Raw genomic sequence first — 21,971 nt, 5'->3', positions numbered from 1 at the left:
GTGGAAAATTTAAAGATCAATATGAATCAGATAAGCACATATCATTTGTTCACAAATGTGCCCATTTTGCTGTCTCCTTTCTTCAGGTAAGCACAACTATCTACCAATCTACTCCCTCCATTCCTAAATATGTCTTTTTAGAGATTTCAATATAGACTACATACGAATGTATATAAACATATTTTAGAGTGTAGATTCACTCATTTTGCTCCATATGTAGTCCATATTGGAATCTCTAAAAAGACTTATCTTTAGGAATGGAGGGAGTAATAAGTGTTGATAACCAAATTTGGCAATCAATACTTGGAAGGCGAGATAGAGGGCAGGCCTGGCGCAGTGGTGAAGTCCTCCCCACTTGTGCCAAGAGGTCCTGGGTTCGAACCAGCCTCTCTGCATTGCACTTTGCAGGGGTAAGACTAGGTTCCTATAATCCCTCCCCAGACCCCACCTTGTGTGGGAGCTTCTATGCACTGGGTCTGTCCTTTAATACTTGGAAGGCGAGAAAGAGACAAAAAAAAGTCACCCATACGGAAAGAGATTATATGGCCAAATCAGATAAACATATGTTAAGATTAGGAGTCCTACTCTCCTATGGCAAGACCAGCCGTCTATAGATATGTGAAGGGTGATGGCCGATTGGACAACAAACAATCAAAAGAAATCAATCTAATTGTTATGGCGCTGCTAGAAGGAGGGCGCGAGAGGGCCGGCCGGGGGCCTTTTTGCCCACGGCCGGGCAAGAGGGAAGGGATTTCCTTCTTAATTCTTGCTTGATTAGATTGATACATCTCCTCTCTTTATATAGAGAGGTTTACTTGACCCCTAAGCAAGCGACCCTTATCTCTAATTAACCCTAAGACTAATTGGCCCATTAGGCCCATTACGTACTCTAACACTAATACTTTATCTTTCATGTACTTCTCCTTTATTGTAGTTTGTTGCTTCTCTTTCTTCGTCTTCAACAGCAACAAACCTCGAGGCTCTAGGGGCGGTCAGGCGGACCTAGGGCAGCTCATTGCCGCCACATGCCCTAGCGAGGTCCCTCCTGGCAAGATCTCGCCGGTGTGTCTTGCGTATCGCTCTCCTGGTGAGGCTCCTCTAGTGACGACTCTTGCGTATCACGATCGACGCCAAAGGCACATGGTGACGTATTCATGTGAGAAGACGCTTTTTGGCGACTCTGCGGGGGGAGAAACTTTGAACGGTCCATTGTGACTGTTGTTGTTACGAAGAGATCATTGTCAAGGTTTGCAATCTACAAAGGTGATATAAATACCCAATTTACTTATGTAGATGTAAATAATTCATATGTTGGTGTTACTAGATCCTTTGATGATCATATTGTATCAGCTAGCCCTAGAATTTTCAATTGCACATTTGATTACATGAAAGAGCCGATGCAAAGTACGAGTACTTAACCTTCTTATGATATTGGCAAGATGCAACATGTGTATTTGAACTTTCATGCATTGGCAACCCCATAAATCCATATATCGATGAACAACGTGATTAGTTTAGTTAATCATTATGAGACATCTTGAACTCTCATGTATCGACAACCCCACAAATCCATATGCCGATGAACAACATGATTAGTTCAGTTAATCATTACGAGACATCTCGAACTCTCATGCATCGGCAATCCCACAAATCGATATGCCGACGAAAAATGTGGTTAGTTTAGTTAATCATTATGAGAGATCTCATGTTAGGAATTTCAATGCATGCAAGAGGATATTTCACTGTTTTATCCATCAGCAATTAACTCACAATATGCGAGTCTACCATTAAACACATCAATAGATGGGAGAATAGGCCATGCTACTGCTAGTTATTTGGCTAATTACCTTCAACTGTCATGTGATACCCCTCATGTTACTAATTTTCAGCACCATATGCAAATGTTAATATCCATAATTCGGCACCACACCTTCACAAAGATCATAACCGAATGAGTAAAAGTTCTGCAGGAGTGCGTATGTCTTCACCTAGTACCATAGCATATTATACGTCCCCTACACAATTGCAAACTTCCGGCATCACCCATATCTCATTGCCAAATTATGGGTGAACAGCTTTACCGCTGCACCAAGGTATAATAATGCTCTTTGCCTTGAACAAATAAAAAGGGGGCAGATTCGAGATTATGTTGCAATACGGGTAGAATTAAGCAAGAAAAAAAGCTATGCCAATTGATAGAGTTGATGAGAAGAGTGATTCAAATGATAAGGGTAGTTCGGTTATTGGAGGGCCAAATCAAATTGTACATGTTTCAGATCTATCAAATCAAAAGAGGCAAGCTTGGTTGAGCAAGGACATGGCAAGACGATCGTGCTTGATTTTTCTGGAGTTAAGGGAGCTTCCATTCTGCACCATGAATTTCGTGCCAAAGAAAATTGATGGGCATCAACAACAAACATATGTAGCCGAACAAAGTTCGGTCGACATGAAGCATTAGAGCGATGAGGCACAGGATCCAGAAGAAGAGGACAAGGTGTTGGAGAGCCATCAGAAAGCGGAGCAAGATATCATTCAAATCACGCAATCATTGTGCTTGCTTCCCCAACATATTTGAACAAGTACATTTGACAAGTAATTTACCTATTTCCAAATTTGGTCGTATATTTTTCAAGAATTGCTATGGGAGAGGCACATGAAGGCATTTGTGGCACTCATCAGTCAGCTGTAACGCCCCGAGACCGATGTGCCAGGTGTTGTTCAGTTATTCGTTGTTGTTGTCTTGTCATTGGCTTGCGTGTTGCATTTCATCATGTCATCATGTGCATTGCATCATCATGTTTCCAAAACTTGCACTCGTTCGGGTTCCGCCGGTTCTCTCCGTTGTCCGTTCTGAGCCCGACCACACTCGCACGCGCCCGCGGCACCTCCGAATATTATTTTATAAGTGGCATAAAAATGTTCTCGGAATGGGTTGCAACTTGTCGTGCGGTCTTATTATAGTGTAGACATGCCGCCTGCCAAGTTTCGTCGCATTCGGAGTCCGTTTGACTGCCCAACCGTTAAATATATAACCGCGATATAGTCGGTCCAGCGTCGGACGTTTTCGGTCTCCGAAACTGCCGCCGGGCTGCACCTCTCTTCTCTCCCCTCAGTCCAGACCCTCTCGTCACAGCCCACCTGCAGCCCACCTAAAAAAAACCCTCCGCTCCGGACCGCCAGATCGAGATCCGAGGGTCCGAAACCCCTCCAAAACCCCCCTAACCTAGCCTACCTGCTATAAATGGACACCCCCTCTCCATTTTGGGCTAACCTAACCCCCCTAGCCTTCCCCTACCTCTGTCCCGCCGCATCCCCCTCGAAAACCGCGTCACCAGCCAGATCCATCCACCCTCCTCGTTTTCCGGCGCCCTCCACCTCCACCTTGCCACTTGGCGCTGCCCTATAGGCCAGCCGCCACCCGAGCAGCCGTCTGCAGCCTCCCAGAGGCGCCACGCGCCCCCAGCGCGCCCCCTGCCCGCCTCCAGCCGCCGCGGCCCTGGCAGGCCCATCCGAGACCCGCCGAGCCCATCGGGCCCGGACCGCGCCGCCCCTGCGCCCCAAGCTCCAGATCGGGAGAGGAGCTCCCGATCCAGAGCCCCGCCGTCGTCGTGCCCCGCCGTGCCGGCGTCCCGCGTCGTCGTCGCCGATGGTCGCCGTCCCCGCTGGCGAGCGCCCCGCCGCCCTCTCGTTCCTCCTCCTTCTTCCCTCCTCTCCTCCCTCACAGCTCTCTCTCTCCCTCCTTGCCGTGAACAGGAGCATCGCCGTCGCCGGGAACCGTCTTGACCCGACGAGCCGCTGCCGGATCCGGCCTCTGCTCCCTCCCCCGCGTCCATTCCCGACCTCCACGCCCGTCGCGTCGCCGAGAGGGACTCCTGCCGCCGGTCTTCGTCTGCGTTGGAGGGTGAACGAGACGGTGCTCGTTGCCGTTGACCGCGCCGCCGCCGCACGCGTCTCCGTGGGCCGCCGTCCCCCGCCAAGGCCCGCAGTCCAGGCCCAGCCGCAGGCCCAGCCAGCGCCTCTCCAAGGCCCAGCCGCAGCGCCCATGCGCGCCCCCCCTTCCGGCCTGCCTCAGCCGCCTCCTCCGACCGGGCCGGCCCATGGGTGAGCTCCCTACAGCTCCTCTCGGTTCAGCCCAGCATGCTCCAGATTCGGCCCAGGCCGTGTTTTTTTCAGCGCCTGCGATTTTTGCTATTAATCCAGAGATTTACAGTTTTACAGATAACCCCCTAGCTTCATGCATTTAATAACTAATCAACCGTGCATCCTTTATAAAACTTTGTATATGAAACTTGCTTAAAATTATGTGTAGCTTAATATTATGTCACTTTCACCCATGTTTAAAATGTTTAAAATGATGTTTGTTTAAATTTTGCTCCTATGCCATGTTGAAATGATTTAATTCATAACTAAATAACCGTAACTCCGATTTTAATAATCTTTATATGTAATTGGGGTAGAAAAATGCCTAGTTTAACATGGTGCACTCCTCTTGCATGTTTAACAACTCTAAAATAATGTTTAGGGCAGAACAGTACCGAATCTAAAATTTGCATATGGGGATTTTCCGGAATTGTTGTTTGTTGTTCCGGCCTCATTTAAACTTGCCTAGGTAGTTAGTTTCATTATGCCTCACCTCTTGCCATGTTTAACAACATTTAACATGGTTGTGTACATAACCGAGATCAAACTAAATAATGGATGTGGTGTTTCGTCAATATGCAACTCGTTGCATATTGAGCTCCACTTAACTTGTAGTATTGTTTGTTGCACTTTGCCATGCCATGCCTCATTAAACCGGACATGCATCATACTTGTTTGTGCATCATGCCATGCTTATGCTTGTTGGTTTACTATGTTGTTTGTTTCTTTCCGGGTTGCCTTCGGTTTCGTTCCGGAGTTGTGAGGATTCGTTCGACCACGTCCGCTTGTCTTCTTCATGGACTCGTTCTTCTTCCTAGCGGGATTTCAGGCAAGATGACCGCTACCCTGGATCTCACTACTATCATTGCTATGCTAGTTGCTTCGTTCTATCGCTTTGCTGCGCTGCCTATCATCTGTTTGTCGAGCCATCCCATATTGCCACGAACCTCTAACCTTTGACACCTTTCCTATGCAAACCGTTGTTTGGCTATGTTACCGCGTTGCTCAGCCCCTCTTATAGCGTGGCTAGTTGCAGGTGAAGTTGAAGATTTCTTCATGGTGGATAGGATTTTTTGTTGGGATATCACAATATCTCTTATTTTATTAATGCATCTATATATTTGGTAAAGGGTGGAAGGCTCGGCCTTATGCCTGGTGTTTTGTTCCACTCTTGCCGCCCTAGTTTCCATCTACCGGTGTTATGTTCCCGGATTTTGCGTTCCTTACGCGGTCGGGTGATTTATGGGACCCCCTTGACAGTTCGCTTTGAATAAAACTCCTCCAGCAAGGCCCAACATTGACTTTTACCATTTGCCTCACCACCACCTATATTTCCCTTGGGAGTAATTAACCCAAGGGTCATCTTTATTACAGCCCCCCCAGGGCCAGTGCTTGTCTAAGTGTTGGTCCGAACCAGAGCCACTTGCAGCGCCACCTCGGGGAAACTCGAGGGTTGGTTTTAGTTGTACGTAGTGTTCATCCGGTGTTGCCCTGAGAACGAGATATGTGCAGCTCCTATCGGGATTGTCGGCGCATCGGGCGGCTTTGCTGGTCTTGTTTTACCATTGTCGAAATGTCTTGTAAACCGGGATTCCGAGTCTGATCGGGTCGTCCTGGGAGGTCTATTCCTTCGTTGATCGCGAGAGCTTGTCATGGGCTAAGTTGGGACACCCCTGCAGGGTATAATCTTTCGAAAGTCGTGCCTGCGGTTATAGGCAGATGGGAATTTGTTAATGTCCGGTTGTAGATAACTTGACACCAGATCTGAATTAAAACGCATCAACCGCGTGTGTAGCCGTGATGGTCTCTTCTCGGCGGAGTCCGGGAAGTGAACACGGTCTTTGGGTTATGTTTGACGTAAGTAGGAGTTCAGGATCACTTCTTGATCATTGCTAGCTTCACGACCGTTCCGCTTGCTCTCTTCTCGCTCTTATTTGCGTATGTTAGCCACCATATCATGCTTAGTCGCTGCTGCAGCCTCTCCATTTTACCCCTTCCTTTCCTTTTAAGCTTTGCTAGTCTTGATACCCATGGTAATGGGATTGCTGAGTCCTCGTGGCTCACAGTTTACTACAACAACAGTTGCAGGTACAGGTTATGCGATGATCATGACGTGAGAGCGATGCTTGTTTGCGTTCAGTTCTTCTTCTGCTCCTTCTTCGATCAAGGGATAGGTTCCAGGTCGGCAGCCTGGGCTAGCAGGGTGGATGTCGTTCGAGTTTCTGTTTGTGTTTCATCCGTAGTCGGATGATGCTCTGGTGTATTGTGATGTTGTATTCATGTGGCATTGTATGCCTTATGTATGTATCCCCATCTATTATGTAATGTTGATGTAATGATATCCACCTTGCAAAAGCGTTTCAATATGTGGTTCTATCCTTAGTGGGACCTTCAAGTCTCTTTAGGATAGTATCGCATATTGGGCGTGACAAGTTGGTATCAGAGCCTCGACCGACCCTAGGAGCCCCCTTGATTGTTGGCCGTTGTTGAGTCTAGAAAAAAAATATTTTTGAGTCTTAGGATTATATATATCGGAGAGTAGGATTCTTTTTACTCCTCAGTCCCTTCGTCGCTCTGGTGAGGTCTCCTGACGTAGATGTTTTGTCTTTCCTCTCCTCAAATTTCACTAAAAAATTTTAGGATCACGCCGGTATCTTGGAATCGTTCCGATGGTTTTGTGATGAGAGCATTGTTCTTGGTGTCTCCTGACATTTAGGGGTTGTGGCAGTGTCCCGGGGAGTTGAGCTCCGAGGTGTTGTCGTCACAATTTTATCGTTGCAGTTCTGGAATACCTGAGATTTGCCGACATCGAAAATCTCTTTTATGCAGTTGTTGGTGAGATAACCCCGATAACCCAGTACTGGGGCGAGCTCGGGAGTATTGCCATAACTTGTATAACGGATGCTTTCCGAAGATTGAGGTACACGATTTCCGAAGGTTTTTTGGTTATGTGTTGACGGATGGATACAGCTTGGATGTAGGTATTGTTAGTTTGGGTGAGATACATTGCTTCCCCTGTATCCCCAACACCAGATTGCATAACCAGAAAGTTTCGGGAGTTTATAGGTGGGAATTCAAGTAGCTCCTAGAATATCTTTTCGACAGATGCATGATATGAGATTGGGGTTCGACGTCTAGTGGTCCGCCTTTCCACGGTCGTTTTTACAGTGGTCTCGTTGCGTCTTAAAAAACCCTTGGCTATGCTGGTTCGGGGACACTTCGTATGTCATGTGCACTGCCTTGTACATGATGGTGCTGTACACTCGAGCCCGTGTGGGCCCCACCACAAAAACTTCGGACAAAATCTCTATCATATGTTTGTTCCGGCTTATTCTGCAAGCCAAATCCTTTGTTTTTGTTTTATTTGTGGTATTCGAGTTGCTTCAATGTCAAGTGTTGAATCCATACCTTTCCTAAACGGTGTTCTCATATTGCTATGTGAATACTAATCCTTTTCATCATTAAGGTTGTCACATTAATTCTTTTCCAACCGGTGCGTTTTTCTTCGAGATGATCCCATCATTCCCCCCATCCGCAAGATCAATTCTAAGTTTTCTCAACGGTGTTTGTTCCGTTTTCCCAAGTTGCCTTTGTTTTCCCGCCCTCCCATCCTTTTTCTTCAAGAACTCAGATATCTTAATCAAGCATCCATCTTATGGATGTGAAGTTTCTCCATTCTTTTCCCGTCAATATTCTAATCCGGTGATCCCTCGTGAAGATGCTCAACAGTTTCAAGCTCATCAATCTTCATCCTCGTATTCTTTTCCGGTGGATCCATTTCAAGCTTTAGGTGTTGATCATATTCTATTCCTCGTATCAAATGCTTTTTCATGCTGGTGCACCTTTTAATCATTCACTTCTCGCTATTCCTTCGTTCTCGAGTGTTGAATATATCTCAGAAGGCCCGTCTTTTCATTCTCAATTCGTCCAAATTATTTCGAGGGTGTTATCTCATTCAGGCCATTTAATTCAACCGGTGCAATCTCCCCTTTTTAATCAATTGTTTCAACGGTGTTTCTCTTGAGTGGGCCCTAACCCACAGGTCTTTTCCCAGGATCTTACCTGACTCTTCTAATTTTTCCGGAGCCATTCCCAAAGTCTTTCGAAGTTTGACGTAAGAATGAATTATCATCAGTCACATGCCTTCTCCAAGGCCGTTTTCAAATTCTTTTCATCTTTGGCTCAACTTTTTTTCTTTTAGTCCTCCCGGAGTATCTCAGTAATTCATGGTGGTGTTTCTCGTCGTCATTTCTCGGATTTTGAAGACCGAAGAAGAGAATCTCTTAAATCTTGTCCGTTATCTTGAATATTCGTGATTCTAGCTTCATGCCATCCTCTCGAATCATTTCAGTTTGTCAGATATTCTTTCTTAACCATTCGGAGTTTGTCAGAAGTTGCCTTTCCGTTTCTTTTCACCGGAGACTATCATTCCAGAAGAATTCTTCGTCCCCACATTTCAGCTACCGTTATCCAATTATCCCGGTGCTCCGTTCAAGTGTTCTTTTATCAGCTCGTTGTCTCTTCGTTCTTTTGCATCTAAATCCCCTCACGCAGATTTGTTCTTCTAATTCTTCTCGGTGATTCAGCCCCTTTCATCAGTCATTTTCGAATTCTTTCGGTGGTTTGTTCAAGATTTCACTTCCTTCGTTATCATTCAATTCATTCGTTCTTTTCAAACCTACCGGTGGTCCATGAAGATTTTCTAAAGTTTGCGCCATATCTATCTTGATCCTTTCTACGAGAATAAGTAGTATGCCAAATCCGTTTTGTCATCAACTTAAATTGGTGAAGGATAGGCATAACATAATTCTTATTCTTGTTTCATCCAAGCGATTAATTCCTTCTTCCGGAGATTGTTCATGATGAAGTAATTCTCGGTTCTAGTGTTTCACCTTTTCTTTTTCCGGAGTTCCAAGTTCTCTCGGTTATATCGTCGCAAAGCTCCATCTAAATCATTGCAAGGCTTCACCTTGTGTTTTCAACTTCTCTTTCATTTGATCATTCTTTTATTACCGGAGTTCTTCATGGAGGCTCTACATGATGGTTCATCAAGGATTTATTTCATTCTCATTTTGTTTTTCAAGATTTCTCTCGGAGATAAGATCCGCCAAGCTACACACTAAAATAAACATGGTGCTCAACACATGTTTTGTTTTGAGGAGCTCAAGCATTCTTCATCTTGCATTTCGAAGTGCAATTCATTCTACAATATCTTTTGAGGTGGTGTTATGTCACTCTTGGTAATTTCATTCATGTTTCATGATTCATATGTTGTCAAGAATGAGGCAGTTAAACCCATCAACTCCTTCGAGCATGAGTCCTTCTCAGTCCATCAATCTCTTCATTGGAGTTATCTTGGGTTAGTTTTCACCTAAAGCCTTCCATTGGAAATGTTGCTATTTGTGGTGCTTATCAATGATCCAAGCTTTCTCCATATCCTTCTCGATGAAAGAGGTTTTTCATCTCTTCGGTGATCTCAAGCAATCAATTGTTTTCGTCAGTGGCCGGTTGTCACCTCATCATTTTGAGATGTTTGCCATAAGCCAACTACAAGCTTATTCTTTTCGTTGTTGGTTTTCCAACAACCTCGTTGCAACCATCTTGGAAGGGTGCTTTCCAAGCTCATTTGTGGCACAAGTTGTCATTTTCTTCTCCGCCCCTTTATCCCAACAATCTATCTTCTATTCTTTCTTCTGAAGGCATGGTGATGTTGCTTTCTTCACTCATCATCTCGAATTGTGAGAACCATGTTCTTTTCGTACTTATCCATTTAACCGGAGTGTTGTGTTCTCATTCAAGTTCTTTCATCTTGTCAAGTTTTGCCTCTCTTTTCAACCTGAGTGCTGTCTGAAATCCTTCTTACCCCTTGTGTCATTCTTTCAATAGTTTCGGAGGCAGTGTGTTGTTGATTTCATCAAGTATCCTCTCATCTTGTCAAGTTCATGTTCAATTCCTTACATTTACAGTCGGAGTGCTGCCAAAATTATATCATTCTTATTCATTCTTATCTCGTTTCAACCAGAGTGGTTCCAATTCCTTCCTGTCCATTGTACTCTTCATTCATGTCTTTGCAACCTTCAAGGTTCACATGGTGCCCCTTGTTTCTATTTTCTACCGCAGTGCTCTCAATGGTGTTCAACTGCGTTGTGTTCTTTCTTTCAACTTTTCAACCTCTCAAGGTTCGTGGTTTCACTCATTGGTCGAAGAAGCAACTTAGTTTTCACCTCCTCTCTTCCTCTTCCGTTTCTCTCCGGTGCCATCCTAGATCTCGGGACGAGATCCTCTCGTAGTGGTGGAGTGTTGTAACGCCCCGAGACCGATGTGCCAGGTGTCGTTCAGTTATTCGTTGTTGTTGTCTTGTCATTGACTTGCGTGTTGCATTTCATCATGTCATCATGTGCATTGCATCATCATGTTTCCAAAACTAGCATCCGTTCGGGTTCCGCCGGTTCTCTCCGTTGTCCGTTCTGAGCCCGACCACACTCGCACGCGCCCGCGGCACCTCCGAATATTATTTTATAAGTGGCATAAAAATGTTCTCGGAATGGGTTGCAACTTGTTGTGCGGTCTTATTATAGTGTAGACATGCCGCCTGCCAAGTTTCGTCGCATTCGGAGTCCGTTTGACTGCCCAACCGTTAAATATATAACCGCGATATAGTCGGTCTAGCGTCGGACGTTTTCGGTCTCCGAAACTGCCGCCGGGCTGCACCTCTCTTCTCTCCCCTCAGTCCAGACCCTCTCGTCACAGCCCACCTGCAGCCCACCTAAAAAAAACCCCTCCGCTCCGGACCGCCAGATCGAGATCCGAGGGTCCGAAACCCCTCCAAAACCCCCCTAACCTAGCCTACCTGCTATAAATGGACACCCCCTCTCCATTTTGGGCTAACCTAACCCCCCTAGCCTTCCCCTACCTCTGTCCCGCCGCATCCCCCTCGAAAACCGCGTCACCAGCCAGATCCATCCACCCTCCTCGTTTTCCGGCGCCCTCCACCTCCACCTTGCCACTTGGCGCTGCCCTATAGGCCAGCCGCCACCCGAGCAGCCGTCTGCAGCCTCCCAGAGGCGCCACGCGCCCCCAGCGCGCCCCCTGCCCGCCTCCAGCCGCCGCGGCCCTGGCAGGCCCATCCGAGACCCGTCGAGCCCATCGGGCCCGGACCGCACCGCCCCTGCGCCCCAAGCTCCAGATCGGGAGAGGAGCTCCCGATCCAGAGCCCCGCCGTCGTCGTGCCCCGCCGTGCCGGCGTCCCGCGTCGTCGTCGCCGATGGTCGCCGTCCCCGCTGGCGAGCGCCCCGCCGCCCTCTCGTTCCTCCTCCTTCTTCCCTCCTCTCCTCCCTCACAGCTCTCTCTCTCCCTCCTTGCCGTGAACAGGAGCATCGTCGTCGCCGGGAACCGTCTTGACCCGACAAGCCGCTGCCGGATCCGGCCTCTGCTCCCTCCCCCGCGTCCATTCCCGACCTCCACGCCCGTCGCGTCGCCGAGAGGGACTCCTGCCGCCGGTCTTCGTCTGCGTTGGAGGGTGAACGAGACGGTGCTCGTTGCCGTTGACCGCGCCGCCGCCGCACGCGTCTCCGTGGGCCGCCGTCCCCCGCCAAGGCCCGCAGTCCAGGCCCAGCCGCAGGCCCAGCCAGCGCCTCTCCAAGGCCCAGCCGCAGCGCCCATGCGCGCCCCCCCTTCCAGCCTGCCTTAGCCGCCTCCTCCGACCGGGCCGGCCCATGGGTGAGCTCCCCACAGCTCCTCTCGGTTCAGCCCAGCATGCTCCAGATTCGGCCCAAGCCGTGTTTTTTTCAGCGCCTGCGATTTTTGCTATTAATCCAGAGATTTACAGTTTTACAGATAACCCCCTAGCTTCATGCATTTAATAACTAATCAACCGTGCATCCTTTATAAAACTTTGTATATGAAACTTGCTTAAAATTATGTGTAGCTTAATATTATGTCACTTTCACCCATGTTTAAAATGTTTAAAATGATGTTTGTTTAAATTTTGCTCCTATGCCATGTTGAAATGATTTAATTCATAACTAAATAACCGTAACTCCGATTTTAATAATCTTTATATGTAATTGGGGTAGAAAAATGCCTAGTTTAACATGGTGCACTCCTCTTGCATGTTTAACAACTCTAAAATAATGTTTAGGGCAGAACAGTACCGAATCTAAAATTTGCATATGGGGATATTCCAGAATTGTTGTTTGTTGTTCCGGCCTCATTTAAACTTGCCTAGGTAGTTAGTTTCATTATGCCTCACCTCTTGCCATGTTTAACAACATTTAACATGGTTGTGTACATAACCGAGATCAAACTAAATAATGGATGTGGTGTTTCGTCAATATGCAACTCGTTGCATATTGAGCTCCACTTAACTTGTAGTATTGTTTGTTGCACTTTGCCATGCCATGCCTCATTAAACCGGACATGCATCATACTTGTTTGTGCATCATGCCATGCTTATGCTTGTTGGTTTCCTATGTTGTTTGTTTCTTTCCGGGTTGCCTTCGGTTTCGTTCCGGAGTTGTGAGGATTCGTTCGACCACGTCCGCTTGTCTTCTTCATGGACTCGTTCTTCTTCCTAGCGGGATTTCAGGCAAGATGACCGCTACCCTGGATCTCACTACTATCATTGCTATGCTAGTTGCTTCGTTCTATCGCTTTGCTGCGCTGCCTATCATCTGTTTGTCGAGCCATCCCATATTGCCACGAACCTCTAACCTTTGACACCTTTCCTATGCAAACCGTTGTTTGGCTATGTTACCGCGTTGCTCAGCCCCTCTTATAGCGTGGCTAGTTGCAGGTGAAGTTGAAGATTTCTTCATGGTGGACAGGATTTTTTTGTTGGGATATCACAATATCTCTTATTTTATTAATGCATCTATATATTTGGTAAAGGGTGGAAGGCTCGGCCTTATGCCTGGTGTTTTGTTCCACTCTTGCCGCCCTAGTTTCCGTCATACCGGTGTTATGTTCCCGGATTTTGCGTTCCTTACGCGGTCGGGTGATTTATGGGACCCCCTTGACAGTTCGCTTTGAATAAAACTCCTCCAGCAAGGCCCAACATTGACTTTTACCATTTGCCTCACCACCACCTATATTTCCCTTGGGAGTAATTAACCCAAGGGTCATCTTTATTACAGCCCTCCCGGGCCAGTGCTTGTCTAAGTGTTGGTCCGAACCAGAGCCACTTGCAGCGCCACCTCGGGGAAACTCGAGGGTTGGTTTTAGTTGTACGTAGTGTTCATCCGGTGTTGCCCTGAGAACGAGATATGTGCAGCTCCTATCGGGATTGTCGGCGCATCGGGCGGCTTTGCTGGTCTTGTTTTACCATTGCCGAAATGTCTTGTAAACCGGGATTCCGAGTCTGATCGGGTCGTCCTGGAAGAAGGTCTATTCCTTCGTTGATCGCGAGAGCTTGTCATGGGCTAAGTTGGGACACCCCTGCAGGGTATAATCTTTCGAAAGCCATGCCTGCGGTTATAGGCAGATGGGAATTTGTTAATGTCCTGTTGTAGATAACTTGACACCAGATCTGAATTAAAACGGATCAACCGCGTGTGTAGCCGTGATGGTCTCTTCTCGGCGGAGTCCGGGAAGTGAACACGGTCTTTGGGTTATGTTTGACGTAAGTAGGAGTTCAGGATCACTTCTTGATCATTGCTAGCTTCACGACCGTTCCGCTTGCTCTCTTCTCGCTCTTATTTGCGCATGTTAGCCACCATATCATGCTTAGTCGCTGCTGCAGCCTCTCCATTTTACCCCTTCCTTTCCTTTTAAGCTTTGCTAGTCTTGATACCCATGGTAATGGGATTGCTGAGTCCTCGTGGCTCACAGTTTACTACAACAACGGTTGCAGGTACAGGTTATGCGATTATCATGACGTGAGAGCGATGCTTGTTTGCGCTGAGTTCTTCTTCTGCTTCTTTTTCGATCAGGGGATAGGTTCCAGGTCGGCAGCCTAGGCTAGCAGGGTGGATGTCGTTTGAGTTTCTGTTTGTGTTTCATCCGTAGTCGGATGATGCTCTGGTGTATTGTGATGTTGTATTCATGTGGCATTGTATGCCTTATGTATGTATCCCCATCTATTATGTAATGTTGATGTAATGATATCCACCTTGCAAAAGCGTTTCAATATGCGGTTCTATCCTTAGTGGGACCTTCGAGTCTCTTTAGGATAGTATCGCATATTGGGCGTGACATCAGCGCACTGAAGTGCTTGTCGCGGCATGCTAGATTTTAATGGCCAACGATGATTAACAATTGCTTCAAGTATTATAAAGGGTGCAAAGCTTGTCAAAAGTTTGGTGATATAGCTCCTCCAGCTATGTTGCATCCTATCGTCGAGTTGTGGCCAATTTCAGAGATTGGGGATTGGACTTCATTGGACAGATTCATCCTCCTTCAAAGGGGCATTGATTTGTGTTGATACCTACTGATTGTTTCACGAAGTGGTCTAAATCAGCGCCTCCCAAAAATATGACTCGTGTGGAGGTAATTCAATTCATTACTAAGCACATTATCCATGGATTCATTATTCCTCAAGCATTAACTTCGGATCAAGGTTCATCTTTTATATGAGTCAAGTAAAAGAATTTATCGAATCTTATAAAATGAAGTGCTCAATTCATCTCCATATTATGCCCAAGCCAATGGACAGGTAGTGAGATATTAATTAAAATCATCAAGAAGAAGATTAAAGATAATCCAAGAAGATGGCATGATGGGTTGTTTAAGGCTTTGTGGGCGCATAGAATCTCAAGGCATGGTGCTACAATCGTAACTCCATATGAGCTTGTGTATGGATAAGAGACGGTTTTAACCGTTGGGGTAAATCTGGACGCCTTGAGATTAGCTAAACAAAACGACTTATCGGTGGTGGATTTTCACAATGTGATGATGGACAATCTTGATGAAGTCGTTGATAAGTGTTTCGTTGCTTTTAAGGTCATAAAGAGATAGACAAACTAAGGGTGGCAAGCTTACTCCAAAAAGGTCAACTTGAAGATCTTTCAAGTTTTTGACCTAGTGTGGAAGGTGATTCTACCAATTAGCTCAAGAGCAACAAGTTTAGGAAGTGGTCTCCGAGTCGGGAAGGTCCTTTTAAAGGTTGTGAGGGTGGTTTCCATAAATTGGAATTTGGAGGAATCTTTACAAGGAATTTGCTCCCCCAAGCTCTCAATGGTATATTTGAAGAAGCTTTATCCACATGTGTGGCAAGAAGCCTGGGCATTCATGGCCGATACTTGATTATCACAATTAGACCTCATAACACAATTGATAAACTGTTATTGCCCTGAGAAAATGTATGAACATGTCGTTAGTCCTCAAATAGGTGCAAGTTATTTTTTGGCACACAAGCTTTAACCAAAAACACGGGTGCGTGTGTTGATAACCAAGTTAGACACACAATACTCGGAAGGCAAGAAAGAGAAAAAAGGGAAGTCGCCCATATGGAAAGACATTAGATGGTTGAATCAGATAACTGAGAAGCATGTATTTAGATTAGGAGCCCTACTCTCTTACGACAAAACTAGTTGCCCTATAAATATGTGAAGGGTGATGGCCGTTGGACAACACAAAAGAAAAAGGGCAGCCCGGTGCACGTAGCTCCCGCTTGCGCAGGGTCCAGGGAAGGGTCCGACCACTTTGGGTCTGTAGTACGCAGCCTTTCCCTACATGTCTGCAAGAGGCTGTTTCCAGGACTCGAACCCGTGACCTCATGGTCACAAGGCAACAGCTTTACCGCTGCGCCAAGGCTCCCCTTCCCGTTGGACAACACACAATCAGACAAATCAATCTACTACTTTTATGTTTTATCTACGTCTCCTTTGCCCTGGTTTTTGCTTCTTGTTCTTCATTGTTCTTCGTCTTCAATGTCAGCGAACCTCAACGCTCTAGGGGCGGCCAAGCCAAACTAGGGCAGCCCATTGCCGCCACGCGCACTGAAGGGGTCCCTCCTGGGCGTGTGGGGTTTCGGGTCTCAAGAGATCTGTTGGCGTGTCTTGCCTATCACGCCCGGTGAGGCTCCTCTGACAACGTGTCTAGCATATCATGCTCGATGTCGGAGGCACACAATGACGTGTCCAGGTGCGAACAATAAGATCTAAACTACGGAATTTGGTAGCTAAAGGGTGCTTTAAACGAGTCATTTTTCATACTAATACACCATTTTATTCGTTAAGTGGGTGACTTATACTCGTGCAGTTTGATTCTGCTGCACATACATTATAATAGATGAAAAACAAGTAAAAGCACCAACCTTTACCAATTCCCCCAAGCAAAAGTTCAGCACAACGAAGAGCAGGCTCATGAGCATTCTCTGGAAACATCACATGGCCATACCTAGCAGCAGCGTAGCCCATATCTCTTGCAAGTTCAATCTGATGATGAAAGAGAAATTTAGGCCACAAAAATTGCATGTCAATAGTTCAACGTACAGAACTTTAGCCATAGAACACCTGCAATAAGAGTTCCCTTAGCAAACCAAGGTAAAGGATATTTTGAAAAATACAGGAAGTGCAAGAATAACCTGCAACTTAGAATCAGGTCCTTGAGTCCACCAACTTGCACATGCATCAAACTGAGGGATCATCATCAACTTGTTGTCTTTCACCTACATCAAAAGATTTCATAACAATGCCGCTGATGTTTCAAAGCTTCATTTCAAATTTCTTTTCAAAAGCTTGGAATATACAGTGGACAAACCTTGTATGCTGAAAAACTCTCACCACAGCGCGAATCAATTACTGTAACACAATCTACAGGTACAAGATTGTGCTGAGTGAAGGGCCACCACAGTAAATCCTTTGATTTTCTTTGCATACTGTTTAACCTCTGAATTCTTTTCAAATGAAAAGATCGCAGGGCATCTTCAAGCAAACCAAAAACTGAAGATGATTCGGAAAACCAATCAGTTAGGTCATCTGATGGATCTTCTGGAATAGGTGGCAAAACAAGCACTGGTACCCTAAATAATACAAACATTGTGAAGCTGTCGTATCAATGAAATCGGAGCTGCTAAAACATTTATAAAAATAACAATAAGACTGAAGCATGTTACCTATTTCTCAAGTAAGAAAGCAAGAACTTGTCGTTTGACAAACCACAATCTTCCAAAATCACTGCGCTAACATCATACCCCCTGAGCAACAGAGTTTCATATGCCGATAAAGTGCCTGAAATACCACCAAGACGGCCATCTCCAACAAGAATAATAGGCAACCTAAAGTGCCTGCCAAGAGTCACAGAATCAAGAAGTGTGTTAATGTAAATCAATCTAATACGCTGAGCAGTAATGAAGTTTGTGGGAACAATTAAATAGGCCACAAGGTTCTTTAAAAATAGATGCAATCATGTAACCAATTCGAACGTGGTTTAAAGGATTTGAAGTATGCTTTATGTCTGGTAAGATCACCATAATTTCCCAAGAAATAAAACATGTTAGAAAAAGAGATGAGTGTGTAGACATACATCAGAAATATTTCACAAATGGTCACCAAATATGTGATTACTTTCATCACTTGTAGAATCAAAAACATAAACTGCTCCAGTTAATGAAAAGTTGAGAACACAACAAATCAACAGGATATCCAACAAACAGCCTCAAGAAAACTTCAAAGCAGCAGATCGTTCACCGCGATTATCATGCTCACTAACCACCATTGTTATCTCCAGCTTGCATGATACTCCCTCCGTCCCATAATGTAAGACGTTTTTTGACACTACACTAGTGTAAAAAAACGTCTTACATTATGAGACGGAGGGAGTATCTTCTTACAAACTACACCAATGTGATAGTTGATTTCGATGGAATAGAGTGTAGTGTCAAAAAACGTCTTACATTATGGGACGGAGGGAGTATCTTCTTACAAACTACACCAATGTGATAGTTGATTTCGATGGAATAGGCTAACGATTTTTTTAGGTATTGAGATCCCTTGTGAATAGACAGAACAAAAATCAGACTATATCACTGGACTAAACACTGGAAACGGGTATATATAGCAGAAACGTCAATTGCATCATACTCCCTCCGTCCCATAATGTAAGAAGTTCTTGCAAAATCGTCTTACATTATGGGACGGAGTAGTACTAAATTGCGCAACATTTCATTTCCTCAATTGATTCAAACTTCTTCTTTTTGAGAAATCAATTAATTCAAACTGAACACCCCGGAAAACATGTGTACTAGTACGCGTTTGGTAACATTTAACAAATAAAACAGCATATTTACGGCTGAAGAGGCATCAGAACGCACCGGTAGAGATCGCACTGCAGCGTGCCAGACGGGCCCGGGCTGGCCACGCCGCCGGCGGTCTCGACCAGCTTCCACACATCCCCCTCCCCCTTCCCCAAAGTTTCCCCCTCGGCGAGGCACGCCGCCAGGAGCGACCTCACATGCGCGTCTTCTACCGTCATCCCCTCCCTCTCCGCCGCCAGGTGCGGCGACACCGCCTCCCGCCATGCGTACAGCGTCCTGCAAGCCAGAAGCTTCCTCACCGCCTTACCCTCCCCATCGTAGGAGAAGGCCGCCTCCTCGCGGGAAGGGGATGGGGTTTCCACTGACGGGGCAGGGGAGAGGGTGTCGATGGAGGCGACGAGGTGCGCGGCGTGGGAGGGGCGGACAAGCGCGGGGACCCTGCGGTAGAGGAACCCCGCGTCCGAATCGGCGGGGAAGCCGGTCTGGAGCGGTTTGAGGTAGAGGACGGCGGAGGGGGAGGCGGCGTGGGAACGGAGGAGGGAGGCAGCGAGGCCCGCGGAGACGAGGGTCTTGCCGACGCCGGTGTTGGCGCCGAAGACGGCGAAGGTCGGCGAGGAGAGGGGCAAGGCGGAGGAGAATGAGGAGGAGCAATGGCGCCGACGAGCTTGGCGGAGTAGGAGGCGACGGAGCATGGCTGCTGGCTTGGGTTCTATACGGGGGTTTTGGGAGAAAGAACAGAGTGAGGCCTCTTTAGGTTAGGAAAATCGTAGGAACAGGAAAGTCATAAAAATGAGATGACATGTATCTTAAAATCTTATAAATAAAAATAGAAAAAGAGATGTCCTTTGATTCACATCATAGAATATATTTTTTTCATTTAGTCCAGGCTAATGTTTATTTTTCTATGAAATGGGGAGGATAGGAAGAATTCGTTCATAGGAATAGAATTTTTTCTATAGAAATCATATCCTATCAAATTCCTACAAGATTCCTCTAAACCAAAGGAGGCCTGAGTAGTATGAAGCTACAGAATGCACTAGGCACTACCCGAATGATTTGGATGTCAAAACAAACTTTTTCGAACAAAAATCAATCTATCCCCCCAAACCCTATTTCCCACTAAGTTTCTTTATTGAGGTTCTTCTTCGAGTTTTTTCGCAGCGTAAATCGATCAATCAGAAGAGACACGTGTATTTGTTTGCGATATGGTGTGGTACAGATCTGTGTGCATCTTGCCAATGACCTGGGAGATAACCCATCTCACGGCTTCGTCTTTCTCCCCCTTTTCGAGAAAATTTTCTCCAATCCCTTGCACGAGTCACCCACTGCAGCCACCATTTCGCCGTCGTATAGACCTATAAAAGGGCTCCCGCCTCGTCCCTGCATCCCGCGTGCGGCCACTGAATCCCACTGACGCCCACACCCATCCTTCCTGATCTTTCTGCTAGACACCGGCTCATCTCATCGATGACCCCAACGCCAGCCTTCACATCCCTTCCTGGCGCCAGCCCCCTATCTCCTCTTCATGAAGCAAAGGTGGTGGCACACGCGAGAACGGTGAAACGGCGCGTCCTGAGCTCCCTGCCACATTTGGACGGGCCACCTTCGTCGGTGCCCGGTCGCCTCGGCCGTGACCTAGATGACCGGGAGCTTGCTATCTCGCACAACGACTGCCCATTAGCAGCAAAGCAACAGCGGCCGCAACTGGGGCGTGACGTTGTCCTGGACTAGGGGGTGCTAACCACGTCGGCCTGTCGATCATGGGCCAGGCCGAGGACCCATAGGCAACCCAAGAATGGGTCATGTTTGCCATGACCCACTGCGTACTTAAGATGGAATACTCTGAAGACTTGGTGCATACTTCAATGCATGTTTGAATCATCGACATGTTTATCCCTAGATGTAACTGACCTACATGTAACCCTAGGCACCCTCGGTGTCTATATAAGCCAATGGGTTTAGTTCGTAGGGTAGAGATAGAGACCTACACATATGATATCGAGGTAGATCATCTTGTACGTTGTACCCATCACATTAATACAATCAAAGCAGGACATAGGGTTTTACCTCTTCGAGATGGCCCGAACCTGGGTAAACATTTTGTCCCTCTTCTATCATGTTACCATCAAGCTAAGATTTACAGCTCGGGACCCCCTACCCGAGATCTGCCAGATTCAACCCTGGTATTGGTGGCCCATGCAGGTCCCGCCATATTATCGTATCTATATTGACTTGTTCCAAATACAAAGGAAAGCCCGTGCGGACCAAAAAGAACCTGAACCGAAGGTAGTGCAAATCTTCAAGGATTGCCACACCAGAAAGATGAAGGGCATGAGCACACCAGTTCAAGCCGCTGTTGTAAGTCCTTACTCCTCCTGTCTTGAACCGATTGGTACTGTGATGTGTTCATTTAACTACTTGGTTTGCAGCCAATGTCAGTTACTCTGTTCACTTTTACACAGTTGTCTTAAAGTATCATTTCACCTTACATGGTTTAAAAGAGATGAAGGATATTCTTTTGGTCTTGATCTATAATCTAGTTGTTATGTTCACGTGCGCACACAATGATAAAATAGCCTGTTTGTTTTATATCTGTTTGCCCATGATATGAATGATGCCATACTATGTTCATCCTACTTTAAACCATGTATCTTTATCCTTAGATGTCAATGAATGTGAGAAAATAGACAATACAGTTGCATGCTACATGGACATATGTTCCGAAAGTGATTTTATTATGTAGTTGGCACTACAATACATGCTAATTTATTACAGTAGTTCACCAAAATAAGTTATGTATAAACGTTTAACCTACTTTGTTTGTTTGTCTCATTAGTAACTCATCTGGTACACTAATCTACAAGTTCAAACTTTCAGGAAGCTATGGAACAAATGATTAAACAGCCACAACCACCTGAAGGTGACGAGGCTACCACAGGCACAATGTCACCTCTTGTTGCAGCGCATTAGTATCTCTCCACTAACAGTGCAAAAAGCACCTTCCTGCATAATTTTGGGTTGGTTGTCAAGGTAACCTCGTCCAAATCGCCTACTGAACAAAATCTTCCTGCTAGACAGAGTGATATATTTGTGCTCCAGACACAAGTCCAATCCCTAATGGACGTCGTTTCGGAAAAAAGAATAGTGGTTGACATATGTCGTCAAGATATGAATGGTTTTGAAACCAGACTATCAGACATTCGTTTCGTTGTTCAAGAGCAATGGCGGAAAAAAAGGTGGAGATCGTGCTGCTCCATCAGATTCTACAGCCTGAAACATTAGCACTCAGGTCAAATGATCTGTGCTTCTATACATCTGATGGTGCTTTTATCTGGAAGGACTGTAAATTTTATGCCAACAGGCCTTTTGTTGTATGGTTGGAATTTATTTTGTTGTGATACAACATCTATGATGCTGCCACAGGCTGCAGTAATTACTGTTGGACTTGTGTCGAATATAGTGTACAAGGTAGGTTACAATTGGACTTGTAGTTGTATTGTGTTTACATAGGATATGTAGTCATGTCCTAGTAGGACACTTGTATCCTAGGCCTCTCATATATAGCGGGGGTAGACACACGATGTAATCTATGCCAACATAATAGCACCGGAAAGCAGGGGAAGCCGACGGCATGTGC

At 46.1% G+C, this 21,971-nt stretch overlaps 1 protein-coding gene across 1 annotated transcript in view; it reads right to left on the bottom strand.

Annotated features, from left to right (window-relative positions):
* Positions 1–19,073, bottom strand: part of LOC123136715 (bifunctional dethiobiotin synthetase/7,8-diamino-pelargonic acid aminotransferase, mitochondrial) — a 30,188-nt gene extending 11,115 nt beyond the window's left edge. Inside the window, exons 1-5 of the mRNA XM_044556189.1 lie at positions 18,392–19,073; positions 17,195–17,365; positions 16,840–17,101; positions 16,664–16,747; positions 16,394–16,514 (exon numbers count right to left, since the gene is read on the bottom strand). Coding sequence (XP_044412124.1) covers positions 16,394–16,514; positions 16,664–16,747; positions 16,840–17,101; positions 17,195–17,365; positions 18,392–19,026 — 1,273 coding nt within the window. The 5' untranslated portion in view covers positions 19,027–19,073. The remainder of the gene's footprint in view (positions 1–16,393; positions 16,515–16,663; positions 16,748–16,839; positions 17,102–17,194; positions 17,366–18,391) is intronic.
* Between the last annotated feature and the right edge of the window lie 2,898 nt (positions 19,074–21,971).

Source organism: Triticum aestivum, chromosome 6B (assembly GCF_018294505.1).
Source record: "Triticum aestivum cultivar Chinese Spring chromosome 6B, IWGSC CS RefSeq v2.1, whole genome shotgun sequence".
Taxonomy (NCBI): Eukaryota; Viridiplantae; Streptophyta; class Magnoliopsida; order Poales; family Poaceae; genus Triticum; species Triticum aestivum.
The sequence above is the reverse complement of the archived record's forward strand: the minus strand, read 5'-3'. Positions and strand labels throughout refer to the sequence as shown.